General features: G+C 43.7%; 1 protein-coding gene across 2 annotated transcripts in view; it reads right to left on the bottom strand.

The window, feature by feature from the left end:
- Nucleotides 1-25,886, bottom strand: part of LRRC40 (leucine rich repeat containing 40) — a 39,150-nt gene that overhangs the window by 9,637 nt on the left and 3,627 nt on the right. For both annotated transcript variants that reach the window (XM_084636714.1, XM_084636713.1), the window contains exons 3-12: nucleotides 23,598-23,671; nucleotides 21,558-21,687; nucleotides 20,757-20,880; nucleotides 19,478-19,620; nucleotides 17,887-18,059; nucleotides 17,442-17,532; nucleotides 6,939-6,984; nucleotides 4,687-4,795; nucleotides 2,920-3,027; nucleotides 56-166 (exon numbers count right to left, since the gene is read on the bottom strand). In XM_084636714.1, the coding sequence (XP_084492840.1) occupies nucleotides 56-166; nucleotides 2,920-3,027; nucleotides 4,687-4,795; nucleotides 6,939-6,984; nucleotides 17,442-17,532; nucleotides 17,887-18,059; nucleotides 19,478-19,620; nucleotides 20,757-20,880; nucleotides 21,558-21,687; nucleotides 23,598-23,671 (1,109 nt within the window). The remainder of the gene's footprint in view (nucleotides 1-55; nucleotides 167-2,919; nucleotides 3,028-4,686; nucleotides 4,796-6,938; nucleotides 6,985-17,441; nucleotides 17,533-17,886; nucleotides 18,060-19,477; nucleotides 19,621-20,756; nucleotides 20,881-21,557; nucleotides 21,688-23,597; nucleotides 23,672-25,886) is intronic.

The following is a 25,886-nucleotide window of genomic DNA, read 5'->3' as shown; positions in this document are numbered from 1 at the left end:
AAAAAGGCATGAAAAGAAATTACTCTAAAAGAAAGTCCAGCAAAACATCACAAACCTGATATCCAAGTATGTCAATTTATGAAGTACACAGAGCTCCAGGGAAATGGAGGAGAGCTTATTGAAGCCAAGATTGACATCACAGACTGATTCTTTCAGCTCCACAATCCTGCAACCCATTACAAATAAAGTTTCTTACTTGAGTAAAACATCTCCCTTTTTATTAAAAAGAAAAGGAGTACTTGTGGCACCTTAGAGACTAACAAATTTATTTGAGCATGTAGCTCACGAAAGCTTATGCTCAAATAAATTTGTTAGGGTCTAAGGTGCCACAAGTACTCCTTTTCTTTTTGCGAATACAGACTAACATGGCTGCTACTCTGAAACCTCCCTTTTTATTGTGTGTGTAATTTATAAAAATCAACTTTCTTTTTATGGAACTTTCATTGATACATCAGGTATTTTCTGTGCTCTTTGGGATTTCAGTGGCAGTGTTGGCAGGAGGAAAATAATGGGAGATGCACTTATGCAAGTGGACTGTCCTTGAGGCTTATATTTTAACGCCAAGACAAAAGCCCACAGTTAACTTTCTAAGGTTGCCCTCACTCATCCAAATGTCAGGGTTTACTATTAAAGTGCAGTCAGGAAACAAAATATTTCAGAAAGCTGTGGCAAAAACAGACTGGACTTTCACGGTTAACTTCCACACTGTAAATGCTGTTTTACTAAAAAGGCACCGAAGAGTCACTCTTCTTATTAGCCACAATGAAATGCAATAGCTTGTTTCAATGTTGAAATTAAATTCCAGTCTTTCATTTCTGTTTCATTGAATCATTATTGTGAATTACAGAGAACATTGTATTTGTTCCTCTTGTAAGCAGTGTGCTGAGATAATTTTGGACACTGATGTGGAACTATTTGGAAGTTCATGAAGTTAATTGAAATCCCACAGATTAAGGCCTTACTTTAACCAATAAGGAAGGTAATTAACATGCAGAGTATTCATCTCTCCAAATTGTGATTTCTCCTGAAATTCCTTCCTGTCAAGCAGCTATTCACATACATGGTTCACCTACACCTTCCTCCCGCAATCTTTAATACAGTGACTAAACAAATGGGGCTGTTTACACACAGACACAAACACTGGTTTAATGAACTGATTTTTCTACAGAATTCTAGGAATACACTTGCATTGAAGAGAGAGTTTCGTTTAGGAAATAGAACAAAATGACTGTCCCTATCAGTTGTATTTGTTTTTGTTCAGAGCCTAGTACAATGGAGTCCTAATCCATTATAATGGCTCCTGGGCACTAGTGCAATACAAATAAATAACAGGTCTATGTACAGACATGCAGGCATATATGATTATTATATATTTATATTACAGTGTTGCTTCGAGACCCCAGTTAGGATCACAGCCTTATTGTGCTAGGGCTGTACAAACATATGAATAGATGTCAGATGGTCCCTTCCCAGAAGAGTTTATAAGCATTCATGCAGCGCTCAATTCAACAGCTTCTACTCAAGTGAAATTCCCATTTAAGATAATTTTTGTTTGAATAAGGACTGCAAGATCAAAACTGTGGTATGTATGCAAAATACAGTATAACAGCAAGAAACTAGCTAACATATAGAACCAAGAGCGAATGTTATTTCGTTCACATTTTTGGGTGTCTAGGTACTGCAGCTTATATACTCTGTTTGTCAGAATGCAAGGATAGGTGTTCTTCTTACCAGATAATATTTTTTATTTTACTGTAGCCCTAATCAGGATTGTGGCTCCTCCTTCCCTTGGGTGGGCTCTCTTCCTGACTGTTCATCTCTGCCTCACTGCATGGATGATAGCTTGGCAGTTCTGATCTGTGGCTCCTAGCTTGAGCCACAAGGATATTGTGCCAGATAGGGGAGTCAATTTCAGTAGCTCTCAGCTCCCCTGTTCAGCATCAGGTTAGAATATCTTAATTCAAATCCCTCCTGAAAACTCACTTCTTTCTTGAGGCCCACAAGCAGTAACTCATGTTGTAAAAAAGATATCTCTGTGCTATTAAATAAATTAGAATTAAGCGCATTCTTATGTCGTCTGTTTAGTCTGTCATCTCCTTGGGGCAGGGATCATATCTTCCTTTTTATCTAGTACAGCACACTCTTAAGTGCTTTACAAATAAAAGACTGTGTTGCTCCCACTAAAGTTATTGCAATGCTTTGCATGGACTTCCATTGAGGTAGAATGAAGCCCAATAATATCTAGTGCTACAGTACTAGTGGTTTCATGCTTGGAGAGTCTGCCAGACTATCACTGAAGGGGGGAAAATGTTGAAATTATTTATGCTTGCAGGAAACACTAAACTGAAGTACCTGCAAAAGTTGCATTTTAAGTTGGACCTCATCTATAGCACACAGCTGTCAGCTCTTAAAGCACTGGATCCACACAAATTATTTCTTTGGATAGGAAAAGGTGAACCACTTTGTGGTGATAACAATGAACAATCCTACAGATTCAACAAACTGGTCAACTGGCTGTACTGTATTTTTATTATGTGAAGTGTCACTGAAGTATCCCCTCATTTGTTTCAACAACACTTAGCAAAGCAAAAAAATAAAAACACACACACACACGCATGTGGGTAATGAAAGTATTACTCAGCCATATCTTCTCCTAGCTATGCTTCTTTCACCTACAACTAGCATCTAGGTCAAATACCTGCACGCTACTCGGAATAAGCAAAGTCCTTTTTAAGAAAAGGTGCAATTCCCTTATTCATAGCATCATAACATAAAATACATCTTGAAGTAGAAATTAAGATATGGAGTAAATGTTCTTGGCAACAAGGTTAAAAACAACATTTTAATACATTGCAGAGGGACAAAGAGAGAAAAGAATTATTAGGATATGGAATGACATCTACCAAGGAGCAACTGTACCTTTTTGGAATTTCATTCAGCTGATTCTTGCTGAAGTTTACAGTAGTGACAGAATTGCTTCCGACTGCATTAAATATTTCATCAGGAATCACAGCTGCTCGTTTCTCACTAAACAAAAAGCATCTTATTTAGCAGAGTAACATGAACATGTCAATTATTCTCTCTTCATTAACTGGACATTCTTCCTCTTTTAGAAGATAATCAACAGAAAAATGTACTGAAATGTGGATGTTTTTGAATTCCGCTTAACCCGAAGGCTATCAGAACATGGTGCCATGGTACCTCGTGCATAGGCAATTTTATCACCTCATGCTGTGATCCTGACCTGTTGTCAGACCTTAAAAGATAAGCAGTCTTAGGCCAGATCAATACCTCAAACATGTAAGTGCTGGAGGAAAAGATGCTGGGACTACCCAGGTGTCACTCTTACCTCACAACCAATGCCCCAGTATAGTGCCACAGGGTCCCTGATGCTAGAGTTGTTATCTTTCAGATGAGAAATAAAGCTGAATTTCTGAACATTTGTGGTAATTAAAGATCCCATGGCACTTTTCATTAGAAAAAGGGCATTAACCCTATTGTTCTGGTCCTATTCCAGCTCCAATAATTACATTGTGCGCACACCTGCAGTTTCCAATGGATGTGGTATTTTTTCCACTTCTTCGCCTAACCTGTGAAGCATTGCTTCCATTTCCAAAAGTAGTTGAAGAGATTCCTTACAAACCACAAAGGGGTTTTGGGAGGGTAATTTCTTCATGTTTCTAAAACACTTGAGATCTGATAACAGGTGCTAAAAGTGTCTGATGCATTAACATTTCAGTGAGCTTTAAAGAAACTCTACCATGCTGGTTACAGGGCACGCAAAATAAAAAGATACAGAAGCAATACCAGGATGTGCAAGAGTTTAGGATCTCCGCAGGTCTGGGATGCACCATATAGGGCTGGCACACCATATAGGGCTGACCAGAAAACAAGAATTCTGCCTTGCAAAAATGTTAGAGGTTTTGGAATTTATTTTCATTCCCAGCTGGAACGAAAATGAAACCTGAATTTTTCACAAAAAAACCTGTGTGAGAGACAAAGAGAGACACACACACCAAAATAGACAATAGAGTGGTGGCCAGGACCCTTACCTGGGATGTGAGTGATCGAGGCTCAAGTCCTGCCTGGTTTGGAGCAGGGACTTGAACTTTGGTCTCCCAGGGTATGTCTACACTGCAATTAAAAACCCATGGCTGCCTGCGACAGCTGACTCAGGCTCACAAGACTTGGGCTAAAGGGCTATTTAACTGAAGTGTAGATGTCCCAGGCTCTGGATGGAGACTGGGCTCTAGGACCTGCAAGGTCAGAGAGTCCCAGAGCTCAGGCTGCAGCCCAAACCAAAAACGTCTACACCGCAATTAAACAGCCCTGCAGCCTGAGCACCATGAGCCTGTCAGCTAACATGGGCCAACCATGGGTGTCTAATTGCAGTGTAGACATACCCACACTTCCTAGGTGTGTGTCCTAATCACTGGGCAGTTCTGAATGAGTGCCTGGGACTCTGGCTGTCTTGATCTAAGAAATCTTCTTGATGAATTTTTTTTCCGAACTGATACATTTCCACAAAATGTTTCAGTTTTGACAAAACAATGTTTTTTGACAGAAAAAAGTTTCGTCAAAAATATTTTGACCAGCTCAAGCACTGAGAGTCTGAAAACAAAGGAAATGTAAAACAAGAAAGTATTCTTACAGTTCTAGAAATAGATAGCCTTGTGAAACACATACCTATATTCTAATACTTTTAATGCAGTTATGGCATGAATGTTAATCCTTGACTCACTTGGAAGAGTCATGGCTGTCACAGGAGACCCCTCATTCAGGCTAGTTGTATCATCTAGAGAAAACATAACCATACATGTAAAAAAAACCAAAACAACCCCAAAAAAAACCAGCGTTTAATAAATGTTAACACTCGTATAAGCACACATGTAGTACCCCTCTCTCTAGAGTTCCTACTGTTTGTTATCTGTCATCTTGAGGAAAATGGTGTCAGTGGTTAGAGAACAGTCTGGAATGTATCTCTCTAGTAAATCCAGAGGATTAAAGAATCCAGATCTGTAACTGTGCACGTATGGAGCTGCAGCAACAGGCTTTAAGACTCAATGTACCCGTGGGTTAGTGTTAGAATCTGTCAGAAAATACAACTATATTCTAAACCTAATTTCCACTAAAAAAGGAAACTATACAGATTTTAAGCACCACTTATGAAAAAATGTATGGGAGCAGATATAGATTAACACATCCAGTCATGCTTTTACTTCAAAGGGGTCAAAAACAACAAAATGCATTATTTTTCAAGCCAAATTTCTATGGAACAGGACTGCTGCAGTCATCAGTTTATCTAGCTCTCAGATCTCATACTTAGATATTGCAATAAGTGTAAGTATAACTTTATCATCTACACCCTAGTGTCTCTATATAAACTAAGTGAGTCTGATAAACTACTTATATCCATACTCACTTTACGCAGTTAGTACTAGGATTTAATTTTTCAGGACAATATTGAAGAACCTGACATTTCAAAAGCCATGTGCAACCCTGTACAAGGCACTGAACTGATTGTTTAATACCGCCATCTTCTGGTGCAAAGAGATAAACACATTATAAAAAGGAATAAATCAGCCATACATAGTCAGTGAAAGGTATTATACTAGAAGGAAAAATGGTCCTGAGTATGTGTATTCAAACAGCTATGCTCAGGCTATATGCTACCAAGGCCCCTTCTACATTAAATAGAGAAAGTTTCTCTAAATTCTTAAGTGTATGAAGTAATTTATTTCTATATATCTATTTACCATATAAACCAAATAACTAGAAAATTTAATTTGTTTTCAGGCATACCACCATATTTTTTCCATTAGCTTTATAACAGAGATATTTAAATGAAAGATCCTGAGAAATTCTGGATAGGGTGGAAAGGTTCATTGTTTTTCTCTCTTGAAAAGAGCAGAAACAAGCATAGGCAGTGGGGTGGGCTAGGGCTAGGGCGGGCTTGGTTCCCATCCCCCCAATCTATTTTCTTATTTTTCACTTAGGTGCTTTTGAAAATTTTATCCAGGTTCTTTCATACTATTACATAGCTTTTTGACTCTCCTATCCAGAGTAGTAGAGGCTATATTCAAATGTAGCATCTATATCTTCCAAGATCAAATCAGTTTTCTCTATTCAAGATAAGGGAAAAGTACCCCACTAAAATATCAAACTGGCTTCCAGAGAAATAACTCTCCTGAAACATTCAATCTAATTCACTAGTTTAAGATTTTTATGTTAGCCACAACATTGTTAATGGAAATAAACTACTAAATGGGGAGAAGCCAGTTCAGATGGATTTGAACAACATTTATCATAATCTATTTTTTCCCTTCTCGTTTCAGGCAATCCAAAAATACCGTTTATGTTCTTAATTAGCTAAAATAAGTCCTCATGTCATAAAAGATTATTTAAGGCAGACTCACCTACACAGACACCTACCTTGGGCAGTTTAAATTTGTAATCCCCGGGTAATGTCATTTTGCAAGTACAATTAACACTCAAATAGAGGATCAGCATTTCACACTGTACGATCAAACCACTGGGCAGATGAAGGATCTTAAAAATGGTGAACTGCAGGATGTAGGTAACTAGGAGGTTCAGAAGAATCTGAATTCCTTATGCAGAGTTTAGAGGTCATAAACTCATACGGCCACAAGAGGAAAGCAATTTAAATTATCATTATTCTAAATACCCCAGAACAAATTCTTATTATTTGGATATAGTCAAATTTGTGTCATCCTCTGTGAAAATGAGAAAAGGAACATCAGTGTTAAATTATAACAGCAAATTGTTGTGGAAAAAGAGCACTGCTAATCATATTAGGAGAATTGGACAAGATAACCAGGGCAACTGTTCTAAGTTCTAATGCATTTGAAGCCACAACAGTTTAAAAAAAAAAAAAAAAAGTCTCTTCTTTCAACATATATTGCAAAGTAATCCTGTACCTTGGATTTTGCTTCTCAGATACTTCAGGAGTTCTTGGGTGCCTTTCTAAAAATGCAGAGAAAAAACATGAAGATAAAAGCACCTGTGAATCAGTATTTCTGTAGTTTTATTAGAAACAATGAATGTAAAGAGTCAGTATTGTAGGGAAAGCTCATAGCACTGCATGTTATTAAGGTTGCCTGACACTTCCCACTATAAGATCATGTTTTCAGTTGATTATCAACTTTGACAAAAACTTTAACCATTTGGGCTGAAGATTTCCATGTCTGGTATCTGCCTCAGGCTAATTTGGGGGGGGGGGAATGTCAGTTGTTAGGATATAGATATTCAGGCCTGTCTGTAAAGGCCTGTACTCGAAGAATTTAGGTGTATTCTTATCACTTGGCTAGTTAGAGGTATAAAAGAAAGAATCAAAATCACTGTCTGCCAGTGAATGGTCCTTCTCTTACTATGACAGTCTGAGGCCCTGTTCTTAGATTAAGGCCTTTGGCTAAGCAACAGACGCAGCCATAAACTGGGAAGTGAATGGTCACATCCCCACATTCCAAACTAGTCACATTGAAATAAGGTGCTATTGGGCTGTTAGGAATACAATCCTGTCCTGATAGTGCCTATCACCTCCAGAGAAAGGGAAGTGCCTAGAAAATGTAAAAGGAAACTTAGTTTGATAGCATCTGTCTGGCAAGATAGCATCTGTCTGGCAAGAACTCACTTATCAATAGCTGGGATGTGAAATCCTCACTTCTGTATTGTTTTGTCATTATAGTTCCCACTTTGCTATTGTTTGTCTGCGTAATCTCTGTCTGATTCTGTGAGTGTTCCCGTCTGCTGTATAATTAATTTTGCTGGGTGTAAACTAATTAAGGTGGTGGGATATAATTGGTTACATAATCATGTTACAATAGGTTAGGATTGGTTAGTTAAATTTCAGGAAAATGATTGGTTAAGGTATAGCAAAGCAGAACTCAAGTTTTACTATATAGTCTGCAGTCAATCAGGAAGTGAGTGAGTGGATGGGTGTGTGGGTGGGGGAGATGGGAAGAGGGAATGGGAGTAAGGAAATTGGAATCATGTTTTGCTAAAGGGGGAAATGGGAACAGGGAATGGGAGTGGGGAAATTGGAATCATGTAGGGGTCCTGCACTTAGGACGGAAGAACCCAATGCACAGCTACAGACTAGGGACCGAATGGCTAGGCAGCAGTTCTGCGGCAAAGGACCTAGGGGTGACAGTGGACGAGAAGCTGGATATGAGTCAGCAGTGTGCCCTTGTTGCCAAGAAGGCCAATGGCATTTTGGGATGTATAAGTAGGGGCATAGCGAGCAGATCGAGGGACGTGATCGTTCCCCTCTATTCGACATTGGTGAGGCCTCATCTGGAGTACTGTGTCCAGTTTTGGGCCCCGCACTACAAGAAGGATGTGGATAAATTGGAGAGAGTCCAGCGAAGGGCAACAAAAATTATTAGGGGTCTGGAACACATGACTTATGAGGAGAGGCTGAGGGTGCTGGGATTGTTTAGCCTGCAGAAGAGAAGAATGAGGGGGGATTTGATAGCTGCTTTCAACTACCTGAAAGGGGGTTCCAAAGAGGATGGCTCTAGACTGTTCTCAATGGTAGCAGATGACAGAACGAGGAGTAATGCTCTCAAGTTGCAGTGGGGGAGGTTTAGATTGGATATTAGGAAAAAACTTTTTCACTAAGAGGGTGGTGAAACACTGGAATGCGTTACCTAGGAAGGTGGTAGAATCTCCTTCCTTAGAGGTTTTTAAGGTCAGGCTTGACAAAGCCCTGGCTGGGATGATTTAACTGGGAATTGGTCCTGCTTTGAGCAGGGGGTTGGACTAGATGACCTTCTGGGGTCCCTTCCAACCCTGATATTCTATGATTCCTATGGAAAGTTTATGCCCAAGAGTGATCCTCACTCGTCTTGCCTGCGGTGCCTTGGTGAGACTCACCAAAAGGACAAGTGCTGCATTTGCAAGGATTTCCACCCAAGAACCCTTAAGGACAGAGAGCAGAGACTAAAACTCCCGCTCATGGAGGCAGCTCTGAGACCGCAATCCAACCCGGGACCCAACGACCAGCACCGAGCACGTCCTCTTTGGTGTACAGCGCTCCAGCGCCAACGGCGCGCAAAACAGGCCCGACTAAGGACTCTAAAGCCCACTGGCACCCCCACTATTCGGGCCATAGGGCGTCGGCCTCAGTTAGGCACTGTTCTCCATCTCCGGTGCCGGTAAAGAAGAAGAGGCTGGTGAGGGACTGATCACCCCCCCTTGAAACCTAAGGGGCCGTCGCTGTCCACGAGTGGCTCGGGACAGACTGCCTCCGCCTCACTTCCGCCCAGGGTTTCGTCGACTCCTGCGCCGGCCAGGGTCCAGTTGAGTCCGAACCCTCCTCGGTCCCCGGACCATCTGATGGACATACAACCACCATCGACGCCGGAGGTGTTCAAGGCGGCAACGGACCTGATGCGCCTCCCAGTGCCGTCCTCCCCACAAAGGAGGGACAAATCTCCGGCGACCGCACATCCACTGTTCCACTCCAGGGGAAAGCCAACCATGATGGCCTGTCGGTCTCCATCCCCGGCACCGCCTACACAGACACAGGAAGCGCACTGCTCCCTGGAAGCGAGTCATTGTTCGTTGTTCTCCTCTGTGGTCTTCTTATTCGGAGACCTCGGAGTCGGAGGTGGACTCAGCTCAATCTAGCAGATCGCAGAGCAGAAGGTCCAGGTCCCGGTGCAGTCACCAACCATACCTAGCGCCGTGGCAGCAACAGTGGCAACTCAATGGCCCTTCTGGACACCCTGGATGTACCATCAGAGCCAGGGTCAAGTCCATGGTCCGCGCTCCAGAACGGTGTTGGTGTCCTCGGTGTCGTTCCTGCCACAGTCAGCGCCGGCACCGCCTGTGACGACGGTGCCCTCAGGCAGAGTGGCCCCACCGACTCACATGGTTTCGGCACCGATACCTCAGCCAGCTCCGGCACTGGCTCTCCAGGTGAGGGCACCTGTGGAAGCCTCAGCTCCATTCCTACCAACCCAAACGGTCTCAGTCCCACAGGATTATCTGCCCCGGCACTGGCTGCAGCGCAGAGTTCTTCATCGGTACTGGCTCCACAGCCCAAGTACCGCATGCTGAGGGACCCCAGGGGGGCCGAAGGCAGTGAACTGGGCCCACCCCCTGTTCTCTCTTCCTCGTCCTCACCCGATGAAGCGGTTGCGGGGACTTCGACGGCCCCAGCTTTGGAGGACAACCGGGTTCTTCAACAGCTTTTGAGGCGGGCCGCCCAAAGCCTGAGGATTCAGGCAGAGGACGTGGAAGCGGATTTAGACCCTGTCGTAGACATCCTGGCTCCCTCCAGCCCATCCAGGGTTGCACTGCCATTTATCTAGTCGATAACCGAAACATCTAAGAACTTGTGGCAAACTCCTGCTTCTCTGGCACCTACAGCCAAGAAATCCGAGCGCCGCTACTTTGTTCCCTCTAGAGGGTATGAACATCTTTACACCCACCCTCCTCTGGACTCTTTGGTGGTCTACGTGGCCAATCAGAGAGAATGTCAAGGGTTTCAAGGATCCACCCCTAAAAACAGGGATGCCAAAAAACTGGACCTGTTTGGTTGGAAGGTCTACTCGACAGGAGGCCTGCAACTTCGTATAGACAACCAGCAGGCCATAATAAGCCACTATGGGCATAGCACTTGCTCGTCTATGGCTAAGTTTACAGAACTTCTGTCCCAGGAAGCTCGAGGGGCGTTCTCTGCGCTCGTGGAGGGGAAACTGGTCTCCCGAGCGTCTTTGCAAGCAGCCTTGGACGCGGCCTCCCACACTTTGGCCACAGGGGTAGTTATGAGGAGAGGCTCCTGGCTACAGGTCTCTGGTCTTCCCCACAAGGTCCAGCAGACCATTCAAGACCTTCCCTTAGAGGGTGTAGCTCTCTTCTCAGAGAAGATGGATAAGAGACTTCACAGCTTGAAGGACTCGAGGGCTACCCTTTGTTTGCTGGGGCTTCACACGTCTGCTACCCAGCGCAGACATTTTAGGCCTCAACCTGTCCCTCATCCTTACCAACCCCAAAACCACCAGGACGCTCCACATAGGCGGAACAGGAGCACTCGGAGGAGGCAACGCCCTCCCTCTGGACAAAGCTTGGGCCAGCCCAGGTCCCCACCGAGCTCTAGACCACCCTTTTGAGGGTATGGTCGAGGATGGCTTGCCAGTACGACCTTTGGATCCTTCCCATCTTACTTTCTCATCCCGTCTATCCCCCTTCTACAGTCCCTGGTCTCGAATTACTTCAGACCAATGGGTGCTCCGCACAGTAGAGAGGGGATATTCCATCCAATTCTGTACCCTTCTTCCCCCTCGCCCCAACCCCTTTCCCTGTCCCTCTTCAGGGACCCCTCTCACGAGCAACTTCTAATTCAAGAGGTTCAGTCCCTCCTCTCAGAAGGGGCAGTGGAGGAGGTTCCTCAGGAGCTAAGGGGCAAGGGTTTCTACTCCTGGTATTTCCTCATACCGAAGGCCAAGGGGGGGGCCTCAGACCCATACAGGACCTGCGACAGCTCAACAAATATGTAAAGAAACTCAAGTTTTGCATGGTCTCACTAACCTCCATTATCCCCTCACTGGATCCAGGAGACTGGTACACCACCCTCGACTTGAAGGACGCATATTTTCATATCGCAATAGTCCCACACCTCAGACGCTACCTCAGGTTCGTGGTGAACAGAGACCACTACCAGTTTGCCGTCCTCCCGTTCAGACTGTTGACTGCCCCCCAAGTATTCACAAAATGCATGGCAGTCGTGCAGCGTTCCTGTGCAAGCGCCAGATACAGGTCTTTCCATACCTCGACGACTGGCTGATCAAAGGTCGCTCAAGAGCCCAGGTGGAGGCTCAGGTCGAGTTTATAAGGAGGACCTTCCTCGACTTAGGTCTCCTCCTGAACGAGTAGAAATCTACTCTGTCCCTGGTGCAGAGATTAGAGTTCATAGGCGCAGTCCTGGACTCTACCCAAGCCAGGGCGTACCTCCCGGAGGCCAGGTTTCACTCACTTCAGGACATCACACAGAGCCTCAGACGGTTCCCCACAACATCAGCAAGAAACTGTCTAAAGCTGCTGGGACACATGGCCTCCTGCACATACGTGGTGCACCATTACAGGTTCAGGCTGTGGCCACTCCAGTCTTGGCTGGCGTCGGTGTACCGACCAGCCAGAGATGTGTTGGACAGGCTCGTAACCCAGGCGGGGCAGGTACTGGACTCTCTCCTATGGTGGCTAGACCCTTGAATGGTTTGCGCCGGGTGCCTTTTGCCAGCCCTCAGCCCTCGCTCACCTTGGTGTCAGATGCCTTAGATCCTGGTTGGGGGTCTCACCTAGGGGACCCCAAGGCCTCTGGTGGACCTCGCTCTTCACATAGAATCATAGACTATCAGGGTTGGAAGGGACCTCAGGAGGTCATCTAGTCCAACCCCCTGTTCAAAGCAGGACCAATCCCCAATTAAATCATTCCAGCCAGGGCTTTGTCAAGCCTGACCTTAAAAACTTCTAAGGAAGGAGATTCCACCACCTCCCTAGGTAACGCATTCCAGTGTTTCACCACCCTCCTAGTGAAAAAGTTTTTCCTAATATCCAACCTAAATCTCCCCCACTGCAACTTGAGACCATTACTCCTTGTTCTGTCATCTGCTACCACTGAGAACAGTCTAGAGCCATCCTCTTTGGAACCCCCTTTCAGGTAGTTGAAAGCAGCTATCAAATCCCCCCTCATTCTTCTCTTCCGTAGACTAAACATCCCCAGTTCCCTCAGCCTCTCCTCATAAGTCATGTGTTGCAGTCCCCTAATCATTTTTGTTGCCCTCCACTGAACTCTTTCCAATTTTTCCACATCCTTCTTGTAATGTGGGGCTCAAAACTGGACACACTACTCCAGATGAGGCCTCACCAGTGTCGAATAGAGGGGAACGATCATGTCCCTCAATCTGCTGGCAATGCCCCTACTTATACATCCCCAAATGCCATTGGCCTTCTTGGCAACAAGGGCACACTGTTGACTCATATCCAGCTTCTCGTCCACTGTAACCCCTAGGTCCTTTTCTGCAGAACTGCTGCCGAGCCATTCGGTCCCTAGTCTGTAGCGGTGCATGGGATTCTTCCGTCCTAAGTGCAGGACTCTGCACTTGACCTTTTTGAACCTCATCAGATTTCTTTTGGCCCAATCCTCCAATTTCTCTAGGTCCTTCTGTATCCTATCCCTACCCTCCAGTGTATCTACCTCTCCTCCCAGTTTAGTGTCATCTGCAAACTTGCTGAGGGTGCAATCCACACCATCCTCCAGATCATTTATGAAGATATTGAACATAACCGGCCCCAGAACCGACCCTTGGGACACTCCACTTGACACCAGCTGCCAACTAGACATGGAGCCATTGATCACTACCCGTTGAGCCCGACAATCTAGCCAGTTTTCTATCCACCTTATAGTCCATTCATCCAGCCCATACTTCTTTAACTTGCTGGCAAGAATACTGTGGGAGACAGTGTCAAAAGCTTTGCTAAAGTCAAGGAACAACACGTCCACTGCTTTCCTCTCATCCACAGAACCAGTTATCTTGTCATAGAAGGCAATTAGATTAGTCAGGCATGACTTGCCCTTGGTGAATCTATGCTGACTGTTCCTGATCACTTTCCTCTCCTCTAAGTGCTTCAGAATTGATTCCTTGAGGACCTGCTCCATGATTTTTCCAGGGACTGAGGTGAGGCTGACTGGCCTGTAGTTCCCAGGATCCTCCTTCTTCCCTTTTTTAAAGATGGGCACTATATTAGCCTTTTTCCAGTTGTCCAGGACTTCCCCCGATTGCCAGGAGTTTTCAAAGATAATGGCCAATGGCTCTACAATCACATCCGCCAACTCCTTTAGCACTCTCAGATGCAACGCATCCGGCCCCATGGACTTGTGCATGTCCAGCTTTTCTAAATAGTCCCGAACCACTTCTTTCTCCACAGAGGGCTGGTCACCTCCTCCCCATGCTGTGCTGCCCAAAGCAGTAGTCTGGGAGCTGACCTTGTTCGTGAAGACAGAGGCAAAAAAAGCATTGAGTACATTAGCTTTTTCCACATTCTCTGTCACTAGGTTGCTTCCCGCATTCAGTAAGGGGCCCACACTTTCCTTGACTTTCTTCTTGTTGCTAACATACCTGAAGAAACCCTTCTTGTCACTCTTAACATCTCTTGCTAGCTGCAACTCCAGGTATGATTTGACCTTCCTGATATCACTCCTGCATGCCTGAGCAATATTTTTATACTCATCCCTGGTCATTTGTCCAATCTTCCACTTCTTGTAAGCTTCTTTTTTGTATTTAGGAGCAGCAAGGATGTCACTGTTAAGCCAAGCTGGTCGCCTGCCATATTTACTATTCTTTCTACACATCAGGATGGTTTGTCCCTGTAACCTCAATAAGGATTCTTTAAAATACAGCCAGCTCTCCTGGACTTCTTTCCCCCTCATGTTATTCTCCCAGGGGATCTTGCCCATCAGTTCCCTGAGGGAGTCAAAGTCTGCTTTTCTGAAGTCCAGGGTCCGTATTCTGCTGCTTTCCTTTCTTCCTTGTGTCAGGATCCTGAACTCGACCATCTTATGGTTACTGCCTCTCAGGTTCCCATCCACTTTAGCTTCCCCTACTAATTCTTCCCAGTCTGTGAGCAGCAGGTCAAGAAGAGCTCTGCCCCTAGTTGGTTCCTCCAGCACTTGCACCAGGAAATTGTCCCCTACATTTTCCAAAAACTTCCTGGATTGTCTGTGCACTGCTGTATTGCTCTCCCGGCAGATATCAGGGTGATTGAAGTCTCCCATGAGAACCAGGGTATGCGATTTAGTAACTTCTACGAGTTGCTGGAAGAAACTTAATCCAGAGACTCTCAGGTTTTTCTGCAGTTTCATACTTGAGCTCTGAGCAGTCATACGGATCTCTTACATACATTGCAACTCCCCCACCTTTTCTGCCCTGCCTGTCCTTCTTGAACAGCTTATATCCATCCATGACAGTAGTCCAGTCATGTGAGTTATCCCACCAAGTCTCTGTTATTCCAATCACATCAAAATTCCTTGACTGTGCCAGGACTTCCAGTTCTCCCCGCTTGTTTCCCAGGCTTCTTGCATTTGTGTATAGGCTCTTGAGATAACCCGCTGATCGCCCCTCTTTCTTAGTATGAGGCAGGAGCCCTCCCCTCTCACGCGCTCCTGCTTGTGCTTCCTCCCGGCATCCCACTTCCCCACTTACCTCAGGGCTTTGGTCTGAGGGCAGTGCGTCTGGCATGCTTTCAAAACACACATAATGGGCAGATGTGTTTCAATCCTCACGGACAACACCTCAGCAATGTTTCAGATCAACAAACAGGAGGGTGCTTGCTCCTCTCCCCTGTGCCGAGAAGCCCTTGCACTGTGGGACTTCTGCATAGAGCACTCGATCCACCTGCAGGCTTCATACCTCCCAGGGGTGCAAAACACACTGGCGGACAATCTCAGCCGGACCTTCAGTGGCCACGAGTGGTCCCTTCGGCCAGACGTGGTGAGCTCAATCTTCCGGTTCTGGGGCTCTCCCCAGATAGACCTGTTCGCCACTCCGGGCAACAGGAAATGTCAGACATTCTGTTCTCTTGGGAGCCACAGCTCGGGGTCCATCGGGGACGCCTTCCTTCTCTCATGGGAGGGCTGCCTGCTATATGCTTTCCCACCCATTCCCCTAGCCCACAGGGTGCTCCTCAAGATCTGCAGGGAGCTGGTCCGAGTCATACTAATAGCGTCGGCGTGGCCGTGTCAGCAGTGGTTCACCTCGCTTCTGGAAATGTCCACAGTGGCCCCACTCACCTTACCACTGGTCCCTGACCTGATCACGCAGGACCAGGGCCGACCCCGGCACCCTAATCTGGAGTCGCTCAACCTTATGGCCTGGATGCTCCATGGCTAAGTGCCACAGAGCTGTCTTGTTCGGATCAGGTCAGACAAGTCCTCCTGGGTAGTAGAAAGCCCTCCACCAGGGCTACTTACCTGGCCAAGTGGAAAAGGTTTTCCATCTGGGTGGAGCAACATAGTCAGTCGCCGCTCCTCACCTCCATACCGTTTATACTGGACTACCTCCTTCACCTAAAGCATCAAGACTTGTCCTGGTCATCAATAAGGGTCCACTTTTTGGCCGATATCTCCACCTTCCATCTGGGCTCAGATGGTCTCTCAGTCTTTGCAAACCCTATGGTCAGTCGTTTTCTCAAGGGTTTGGACAGGCTCTTCCCACACACGCGTCAGCCTGTCCCTGCCTTGGACCTGAATTTAGTCCTCTCCAGGCTTACAGGCCCGCCATTTGAACCTCTGGCCACCTGCTCTCTGTTATATCTTTCATTCAAGGTCGCGTTCCTCATGGCAATTTACCTCGACTCAACGGGTTTCTGAGCTCAGGGCCCTCACATCTGAGCCCCCTTACACAGTTTTTCATAAGGATAAGCTCCAGCTCAGGCCTCATCCGGTTTTTCTCCCGAAGGTCGTCTCCCATTTTCACATGACCCAGGACATCTTCCTCCCAGTGTTTTATCCCAAGCCACGCTCCTCCGATAGGGAGCGTATGCTGTACTCACTGGACATGCGTAGGGCCTTAGCCTTCTACATAGAGAGAACTAAGTTGTTCCGGAAGTCCGACCAACTCTTTGTAGCCATGGCGGACAGAATGAAGGGCCTCGCAGTATCCTCTCAACGTACATCGTCATGGATAACGTCCTGCATTAGGGAGTGCTATACCCTGGGAAAGGAGCCCACTCCACAAATAACCGCTCACTCTACCAGGGCCCAGGCCTCCTCTGCGGCGTTCCTGGCACAAGTCCCTATTCAGGAAATTTGCAGGGCAGCCATGTGGTCCTCAATACATACATTTACATCGCACTATGCACAACAGTCCAGGGATGATGTGGTTTTTGGACAAGCCGTGCTCTTTTCTGTGGATAACTCTGACCCCACCTCCTGAGCTCTAGCTTGTGAATCACCTGCTTGGAATGGAAAATCACTCAAAGAAAAAACGGTTACTCACTTTCTCGTAACTGTTGTTCTTCGAGATGTGTTGTTCATGTTCATTCCAATACCCACCCTCCTACCTCTCTGTCGGAATAGTCGGCAAGAAGAAACTGAAGGGATGTGGGGGTCGGTGGGGCCTGAAATTGGGTGCCGTGAAGGCGCCACTCCAGGGGGCGCCCAGGCTGACCCTACGGACACTGCTAGGGGAAAAATCTTCCGGCTGGCGTGCACGCAGCGCGCACACACCCGCTTGGAATGGACATACACTACACATCTCGAAGAACAACAGTTACGAGAAAGTGAGTAACTGTTTTTTACACAAGCAACCGTAATTGTGCCATTCCCAAACTTTTGAGAGCTTGCCTTTGTAATTTTAATAAAGTCCTGTAACACAATTTGATATATCAAGCTGTATCTGATTCCTAAGTATACTTACCTGTAACATGTCTCTTCGAATAGTTCTCAAAGGATTTCCCTCTAGTGCCAGGAGTTTCAACTGAGGAAGATTCCCCAGAGCACAAGGCAAGCTGCAAATAGAAGTAGCTCATTTCAGAGAGTGACTTCAACAAAACTAGAATATGATTTGCACCAGTCAGTCAGATCACCCACTATTCTGAATCTTAGATACACAAGGATATCACATGTAAGAAAGAAGATGTAGTGGAATGAAAACCACAGAAGGTAAAGTGAATTAGAAGAACCCGCTCACGGTTCAATTTTATTTTATAACTGAATCATTTAGTTGTTTTACAAAAATACTGAAGCACAATATAAGTTTATAACTACAAAATTATTAGAAAAATAATTCACTGCTTCAAACAATGAAGACTGATTTAATTAGTTATGCCTCACCACAGATTTCATGTGGTTTTTAATCTTACCTACTGATATCATTGTTGGTTAAGTCAAGTCGCTCCAACTTCTGAAGCAGAGTAATTTCATCAGGCAGTGATTTTAGCTTGTTATCTCTAAGCTCTAACACACAGAGAGAATTCAGATGCTTAAGATGCTCTGCACTTAACACTTCAATCTGATTTTCACCAACATGTAACTCCTGTTGAAGCAGAGATCAGCAAAATTATATTTCTGTGGCAAAATGTAATTTACTCATCTCAATTCTGACACTGCACCCCCATTTTTGGTTGTCCAACTTGACAAAGTGAAGGGGATAATGTTCATAATTACAAGTCACTTCTGAAAATCTTGGCCTTAAGAACCTAACTGCAGGAACTCACATTTGAAAATGTTAGCCTTAAATCCTTTTTGTCCTTAAAGCTCTGTTGCTTATCCCATTTCTGAAGGGTTTGTTATTGAAAAGTAACAACACTATCATTGTTATAGATACCACAGATAATTCATTTAAAATAAAAATAGAACATGGCCTAATTACTAAAGAGGAGAATTTTTTTTTCATTTCCTTCACAGCCCTTTCCCTACCAAAGACACTTACACTAAACTGATTATCAATATTAAAAAGTTATGGGACTAATTGTAAATAAAGCAGATATGCTCTCAAAGCATACATGTCTCAAAGCATGGAAGGAAGAGAAGTATGTAGAAAAGAAAGGGGGTAGGCTCCCTTGTAGGCTGCCCACTTACATACAGAAGACATCTTTCATCATCAAAATATTTAAGAAACTTCAATATAGACTTAGAAACAACATCACAATAAGTATTCTATAGTCTGTCACACAGCTAATATGCAAAATCCTGCATCATCAAGTATTAAGAATTCTGGTCACAAACTAACATTTGGGTATAGGGTTTGTATGTTTTGAAAGACTATATATCTTCCTTGCAACAAAAAGCTAGGAATAGCAATAACTTCCTTTCCCGTAAAGCTGGATCTTTGGACATCACAGCACGTTGATCTAGGTAGATTTTGTTATAGGTTCACACTATATGACTCTGTGTATGTCTATGAGACTCACAGAATGCAACAAAAGTAGGCCTTGCGATGTAATGGGATTCATTTTAGGTTTTGTCTTCTGCAGTTCTCAAATCACAAAACAAATGTGAATAGAATTTACAGTCTATACATGGAGAGATGTGCTTCTGATATCAGCTTTCAGAATACCTTTACTCAAGACAGGTCCATCTTTGTGTTAGGTACAGTTCAGACGGACAGCCCATCATTTTACAAGATGCTTGGAATAACAAAGCATTTGTAGAGACTAGTATAAATCATATCTACTGTATATTATTACATTCAGTTTTTTCAGTCATTCCCCTTAATCCAAATTTGTATTTTCCCAAATTTAAAGATAGTTATAAATTTGTCTTCCAGTTTAAGTTTAACTATGCAACTGTTACTACTGTACACACTGGTAACAATTCTGTGCCTAGCATTATAGGTTAAGCTAATGTTTAAAGTAATTTGTGAAAATTTACATGTTCACAACAGCAAAGCAAGGTTAAGAAAAAAAATTTACTCCAACACATTTAGATTACAAAAGCTGTAACAAAACTTACCTTCAGTAACTTGAATGATGGAAATTCTGGTAAGTACTGTAATTTATTTTTTCTTAGATAAAGCTGTTCTAAAGATGCCATGCTGGCCAATTCAGAAGGTATGGTTTCCAACTGGTTTTTAGTACAATCCAGTTGTTTTAACCCTAGAGAAATAATTTCAGTGGTGAAAAACTGAAATATCAAAAAATTCTAAAACTTACTTTTACTAGAGAGACAGATGGCACACAGAAATATGCTTTTCTAAAATAAGCTTTGTGTGGCAGCTGCCAATTTCAGAAATACCTACACCTTCAGTGTTTGCAAAAGCTTTCTGTTTGTCTAATTATAAACGGACTTCAAAGATTTTCAGAGTACTCTATCCACATTAAATATTAAGTATTCAATGACAATGCAGAGAGTTGGCCACATGGTAGGCCTTGTTTGGGGGCTCAGATTGGAAGTGGTATGGCGGGAGCACAAATCGGTCTACACACACTTTAACTATATCAGTTTAGAAACTAACAGTCTACCATCAGTACACAATCTGGTCCTCTTTATCTGCTACAGCAATTACGGTCCATGTTTAGCTTAAATGGCTATTAAGGCTGATGATTGAAGATGATTCAAAGATTAAAGCTGAGTGTGTTTAACTACAAATAATGTTGGCCTTCTTCATGAAAGGAGTGCTTTCGGTCTGTCTTTAGGGCTGCCTTGCTAGCATTCTATTCACTCACTAGTCCCAGAAGATATTGCGGGGGGGAGAATGCCAGCCCACAGACCTCAACAGGCAAATGGGATGTCATTACATTTTTCATTTATCAGGCAATTAAATTAGTAGATTCTGTATCTGAGCTGGTAAATTTTCACAACAATTTTACATGACTCATGTGAGCATGTTCAGATCACTGTTTTCTCCAAGCATCCTTACAAGTAATCCATTTATACTTTCTCCAGCTCTAATTTCACCACCTCCTTTATGCGCTTGGTTCTCCATACAGCATATGCCATAAGGAAAAGGCTCATCTGTTATATAATCTTAACAAGAACACTAGCCTCTAAGCAGAACAAGGTTTATCCTTGCTCTTCTTTGAATACTCCTCACATTCTATCAAGAAATGCCAGCTATCGGAAACCTGAAGTTTGATATCCAGGAAAACCAGCGAGCTAGGACTTATTTCAGCCAATACCTCTCATTATACCTATTTATTCAGCAGCAATAAAAATGCAAGCAACATCTTTCGAGATAAGAGACTATAGATTCATTGTAAGACATTTAAAATGCTGTGGGAAACTAGTTTACTTTTCATTGCGCTGATTTCTGCTGGCAGGCTCCTCAGTTGGTTATGGGCCAAATTGAGTCGCACCAACCTGGTTAGGAAAGCAAAACTGGATGGAACGGTTGCAAGTTGGTTGTTGGAAAGATCCTGGGCGGGGGAAAAAAAAAAGAACTGAGAAATGGTAGACAAAATGGCTTTGAAGAGTGTTTAGAAACAGCCCATGTGCAAAGTTAATCACTGAGAGAGATCATCAAATGTAGTTGGGTAGCATGTTTGGGAGTTTCCTCGTTTAGGGACAAGAGCAGACGACATGGTTCTCCAGCAGTGGTGAGAGTAGCGTTAACGACAGTAGTTTTTCTATCCCATGCTTCAAACATCCTTACATTTTGTTGGCTTTTCTTTAACTGCTGCCATGTATTGATAGATTATTTTATTGAGCTGTCCATGACGACAACAGGGATGGGATATTCAAAAGTACATAAGTGACTTAGGAGCCCAGCTCCCTTTGACTTTTTGCCACACATTTGAAAGACTTTGGAAAGGGTTTAATAGTAACTTCAAGATAATAAACTTTCCTTCTATTGTCTTAAGCTAAGTGTGATGCTGCAAAAAGCTCAAATATTTGGCAAACTAAAGAACACGGTTTCAATCAGACAGTGTAACATCCAATAGTACACAGAAATCATTAGAATATTTTAAAATACTTATGAAGTGGGTGTAGGTGGTAGCCCTGCCAAAGATAGGCTTTTTGAACTGTCACTAGCAAAGTGCAGATAAACCAGCTAACCAAGAAAAAAAATCCATTAGAAAAACATGCAACTTACTAACTCTTCTAAATTGATAAGCTGTCCAAACCCATCTGGTAAATGACTCAACTCATTGTGTTGGAGAAGCAGGCTCTTCAACTGACTCAGCTGTGTCAGCTCTTCTGGAAGATTTTTCAGCTTGTTGTGACTAGTAATAAAATGATAAATGTAAAGGGATACATCAGTATGAACCTGTTCTAAACTCAACTGTTCGTGAAATATTTCTGTTTCACACAGCATTGTGCAAGACAGGGTTAAGGTAGTAGTGCAAATGTAAATGGATATAAATATTAAGCAGCTTTTTACTGGTTAGTTTTCTAGGTTGTCCTCTATTTATTTGCCCAAGAAGACTTTAAACCTCCATCTGAAGTTACGCTTCAGCTGAATCTTGCCTAGTTGCTATTCTATCAGACAGCATCTTAAACAAAGAAAATTGTACTTATATTTTTCAGTCCACAAATCTGAAGGTTCATATGGTAAGAACCACTTTTCAGCATGAATATGCTTTTAAAATTTCATTGTCAAACACATTCCATATGAAGAGTATTTATCCTTTAAACTGAAGCTGTTAGACTGAGCGCACATCTTCCTTTGAAGAATTCATAGATGAAAACCTAAAAACTACCACAAGACTGAGGAAAGGCCTTTCCTGATCACATCAAAACTCAAATATTGAGGTTTTCAGTGTTTTAAATTTGTTCATGAAGTACAAAGACAAATTCTGTCAATACAGAGCCAAAAAAGAGCATAAAGGCTTGTGGAGCTGCCTTGCAAGTCTCGGATCTGACTCAAAGCTCATTGAAGTCAATGGACAGACTTCAGTTCACTTCAGTGTGCTTCAGATCAAGTGCCTAATCACCAGAAAGCAATGCACCTTGCTATATATAGTAACTTAGGCCAAGACTTTTAGATGTAGTGAAGGAATTGAATCCCCAACTCTCATTGACTTTTAATGAGTTAAGAGAGTTGGGTGAGTAGCTCCCTTTGCACTTTTGAAAAATTCCATCCTTAGTGCCCGGAATCTTTAACATCCTTATTTGTCACGTGATAGGAGGAGTAACAACATATAGTGTACATTTATCAGGAAATCAAACTGAAGTTTTATGACATGAAAAATATTTAAATGTACAGACAACATATGTTTTCTGTGAGCAGTGACATCTCTAAGACTCAGGCTCCCACTTTTTCACTGAGTGTGTTTAACTACAAATAATGTTGGCCTTCTTCATGAAAGGAGTGCTTTCCGTCTGTCTTTAGGGCTGCCTTGCTAGAATTCTATTCACTCACTAGTCCCAGAAGATATTGGGGGGGGGGGAGAATGCCAGCCCACAGACCTCAACAGGCAAATGGGATGTCATTACATTTTTCATTTATCAGGCAATTAAATGAGTAGATTCTGTATCTGAGCTGGTAAATTTTCACAACAATTTTACATGACTCATGTGAGCATGTTCAGATCACTGTTTTCTCCAAGCATCCTTACATGTGTCAAGTGTCAGCGGTGGGATCACATTTCAGATAAAAATATGACTTAGTCACAACACTTCTAAGAACTGAAACCTGAGAGATCCAGGGTCTTGGGTCTGAGATGTACACTTACACAAGTAAGGATTAACGTCACTGGGCTAAAAGCTCTGAAAATTAGCTGGAAGAACAGTGTATAGAAAAAACAATGAACACAATCATTGACCAATAACAGTTAAAAAAGTGACAAATCAAGGCCTCAATCATGCAAGTAGAACCATGAAGGCAGATCCCAATGCCTGTGCAATGTGTCTACCTAGACACAGCAGTTTGTCTGCATGATTCTCTTTGCACAATCAAGAACCAAAATGGGACTCTGTCATTTTATGAATTTTACACTAAAATACCAAACTGAAAGCCTGACTACACTCACAAAGTTCTCCCCTCACTGCTACAACCACATTTAACAACATTGAACATAGTGCTGGTTTAGAGAGCTTTTCTTAAATTACAGTCAGACAATTTTAGAAGATTTTAAGGTTCTCAAACACTCGACACATATTTACTGTATTCAGAGTTGTAAAACATATTTACCTGATATTAAGCTTCTGAAGATTTTCCAAAAATCCTATAGCAGAAGGAATAGATGTCAGCTGATTATCATGTACCTAGAAACAAAAAGGTTTTTAGAAGTGTAACTGCTTGTCAATACCCTTTTTTTAATATATAGCCAAGAAACAAACTATTCTATGTGTATACAAAAGAAAATTTTGTACAAGAGCCTTGACAAGTGCCAATTGTCAGGATATTTTCATTACTAATAGAACACTACAGAGTTACCAGTCTCATAAAAGCTTCACTCCGTTGACAGGAAAAGCTGTGAGCAGCATAGGTGAGAGATGAACTAAAAAGGATGGGGGAGAGTGAAAAAAATCAGCCTCCCTCCAGTGGGGTACAGGGGAGGCCCGCCCGCCCACCGCAGGACAGCGAGTAAAGCTCTGCTTTTTTTCCCCAGCAGACAGGAGGAAAAGGCAGAGGAGAATTTACCGGACACTTTGAAATCAAGATGAAAGACATTTCTCTACTGGGAAGTCCAGTTCTCTTCTTCCCAGCTGCTTGATGGGGGCAATTCTCACCCAAAGTGCTATAGCTGAATCCTTTGATTTGAGATTTCTCCAACTTCACACAGACACACACTTCTGATCTTCTGTATCTACCTCTGGCTGTATCTAAGTTTTTCCAAGTTCTAAGTACATCTATTCCTTAATTTTTCACTCCTTCAGGAATCCTCCAAGAACCCCATTCAAATGCCCTTATTCGCCAGCTACCATCCACAAAAGGGGAGTGCCTGGGCAACCTTCCCTCCAAGAAAGAAGAAACAACTCTCTCCCAAACCAACCAGTACCACTGTTTAGCTCGTTAAGGGCATCAGAGTATGCTTCCATGCCGACAGGATCTGAGCACATTGCCTCTGCAGCACTCCAGGTGCCAAACCCACAAGATATTACAGTGTTATTGCAGTGCTCTTGTGATATACTAGAAACCTGAGGTACTGAGATACAATCGCGCTGCATCTGAGAGTGCTAAAGGAGTTGGCGGATGTGATTGTAGAGCCATTGGCCATTATCTTTGAAAACTCATGGAGATCGGGGGAAGTCCCAGACGACTGGAAAAAGGCTAATATAGTGCCCATCTTTAAAAAAGGGAAGAAGGAGGATCCTGGGAACTACAGGCCAGTCAGCCTCACCTCAGTCCCTGGAAAAATCATGGAGCAGGTCCTCAAGGAATCAATTCTGAAGCACTTAGAGGAGAGGAAAGTGATCAGGAACAGTCAGCATAGATTCACCAAGGGCAAGTCATGCCTGACTAATCTAATTGCCTTCTATGACAAGATAACTGGTTCTGTGGATGAGAGGAAAGCAGTGGACGTGTTGTTCCTTGACTTTAGCAAAGCTTTTGACACTGTCTCCCACAGTATTCTTGTCAGCAAGTTAAAGAAGTATGGCTGGATGAACGGACTATAAGGTGGATAGAAAGTTGGCTAGATTGTCGGGCTCAACGGGTAGTGATCAATGGCTCCATGTCTAGTTGGCAGCCGGTATCAAGTGGAGTGCCCCAAGGGTCAGTGCTTCGGCCAGTTTTGTTCAATATCTTTATAAATGATCTGGAGGATGGTGTGGATTGCACCCTCAGCAAGTTTGCAGATGACACTAAACTGGGAGGAGAGGTAGATACACTGGAGGGTAGGGATAGGATACAGAGGGCCCTAGACAAATTAGAGGATTGGGCCAAAAGAAATCTGACGAGGTTCAACAAGGACAAGTGCAGAGTCCTGCACTTAGGACGGAAGAATCCCATGCACCGCTACAGACTAGGGACCGAATGGCGCGGCAGCAGTTCTGCAGAAAAGGACCTAGGGTTACAGTGGACGAGAAGCTGGATATGAGTCAACAATGTGCCCTTGTTGCCAAGAAGGCCAATGGCATTTGGGGATGTATAAGTAGGGGCATGGCCAGCAGATCGAGGGACATGATCGTTCCCCTCTATTCGACACTGGTGAGGCCTCATCTGGAGTAGTGTGTCCAGTTTTGGGCCCCACACTACAAGAAGGATGTGGAAAAATTGGAAAGAGTTCAGCGGAGGGCAACAAAAATGATTAGGGGACTGCAACACATGACTTATGAGGAGAGGCTGAGGGAACTGGGATTGTTTAGTCTGCGGAAGAGAAGAATGAGGGGGGATTTGATAGCTGCTTTCAACTACCTGAAAGGGGGTTCCAAAGAGGATGGCTCTAGACTGTTCTCAGTGGTAGCTGATGACAGAACAAGGAGTAATGGTCTCAAGTTGCAGTGGGGGAGGTTTAGGTTGGATATTAGGAAAAAC

The sequence above is a fragment of the Lepidochelys olivacea genome, assembly GCF_965140295.1.
Source record: "Lepidochelys olivacea isolate rLepOli2 genome assembly, chromosome: 8".
NCBI classification, from domain to species: domain Eukaryota; kingdom Metazoa; phylum Chordata; order Testudines; family Cheloniidae; genus Lepidochelys; species Lepidochelys olivacea.
This window is presented reverse-complemented; position numbering and strand designations above follow the sequence as displayed.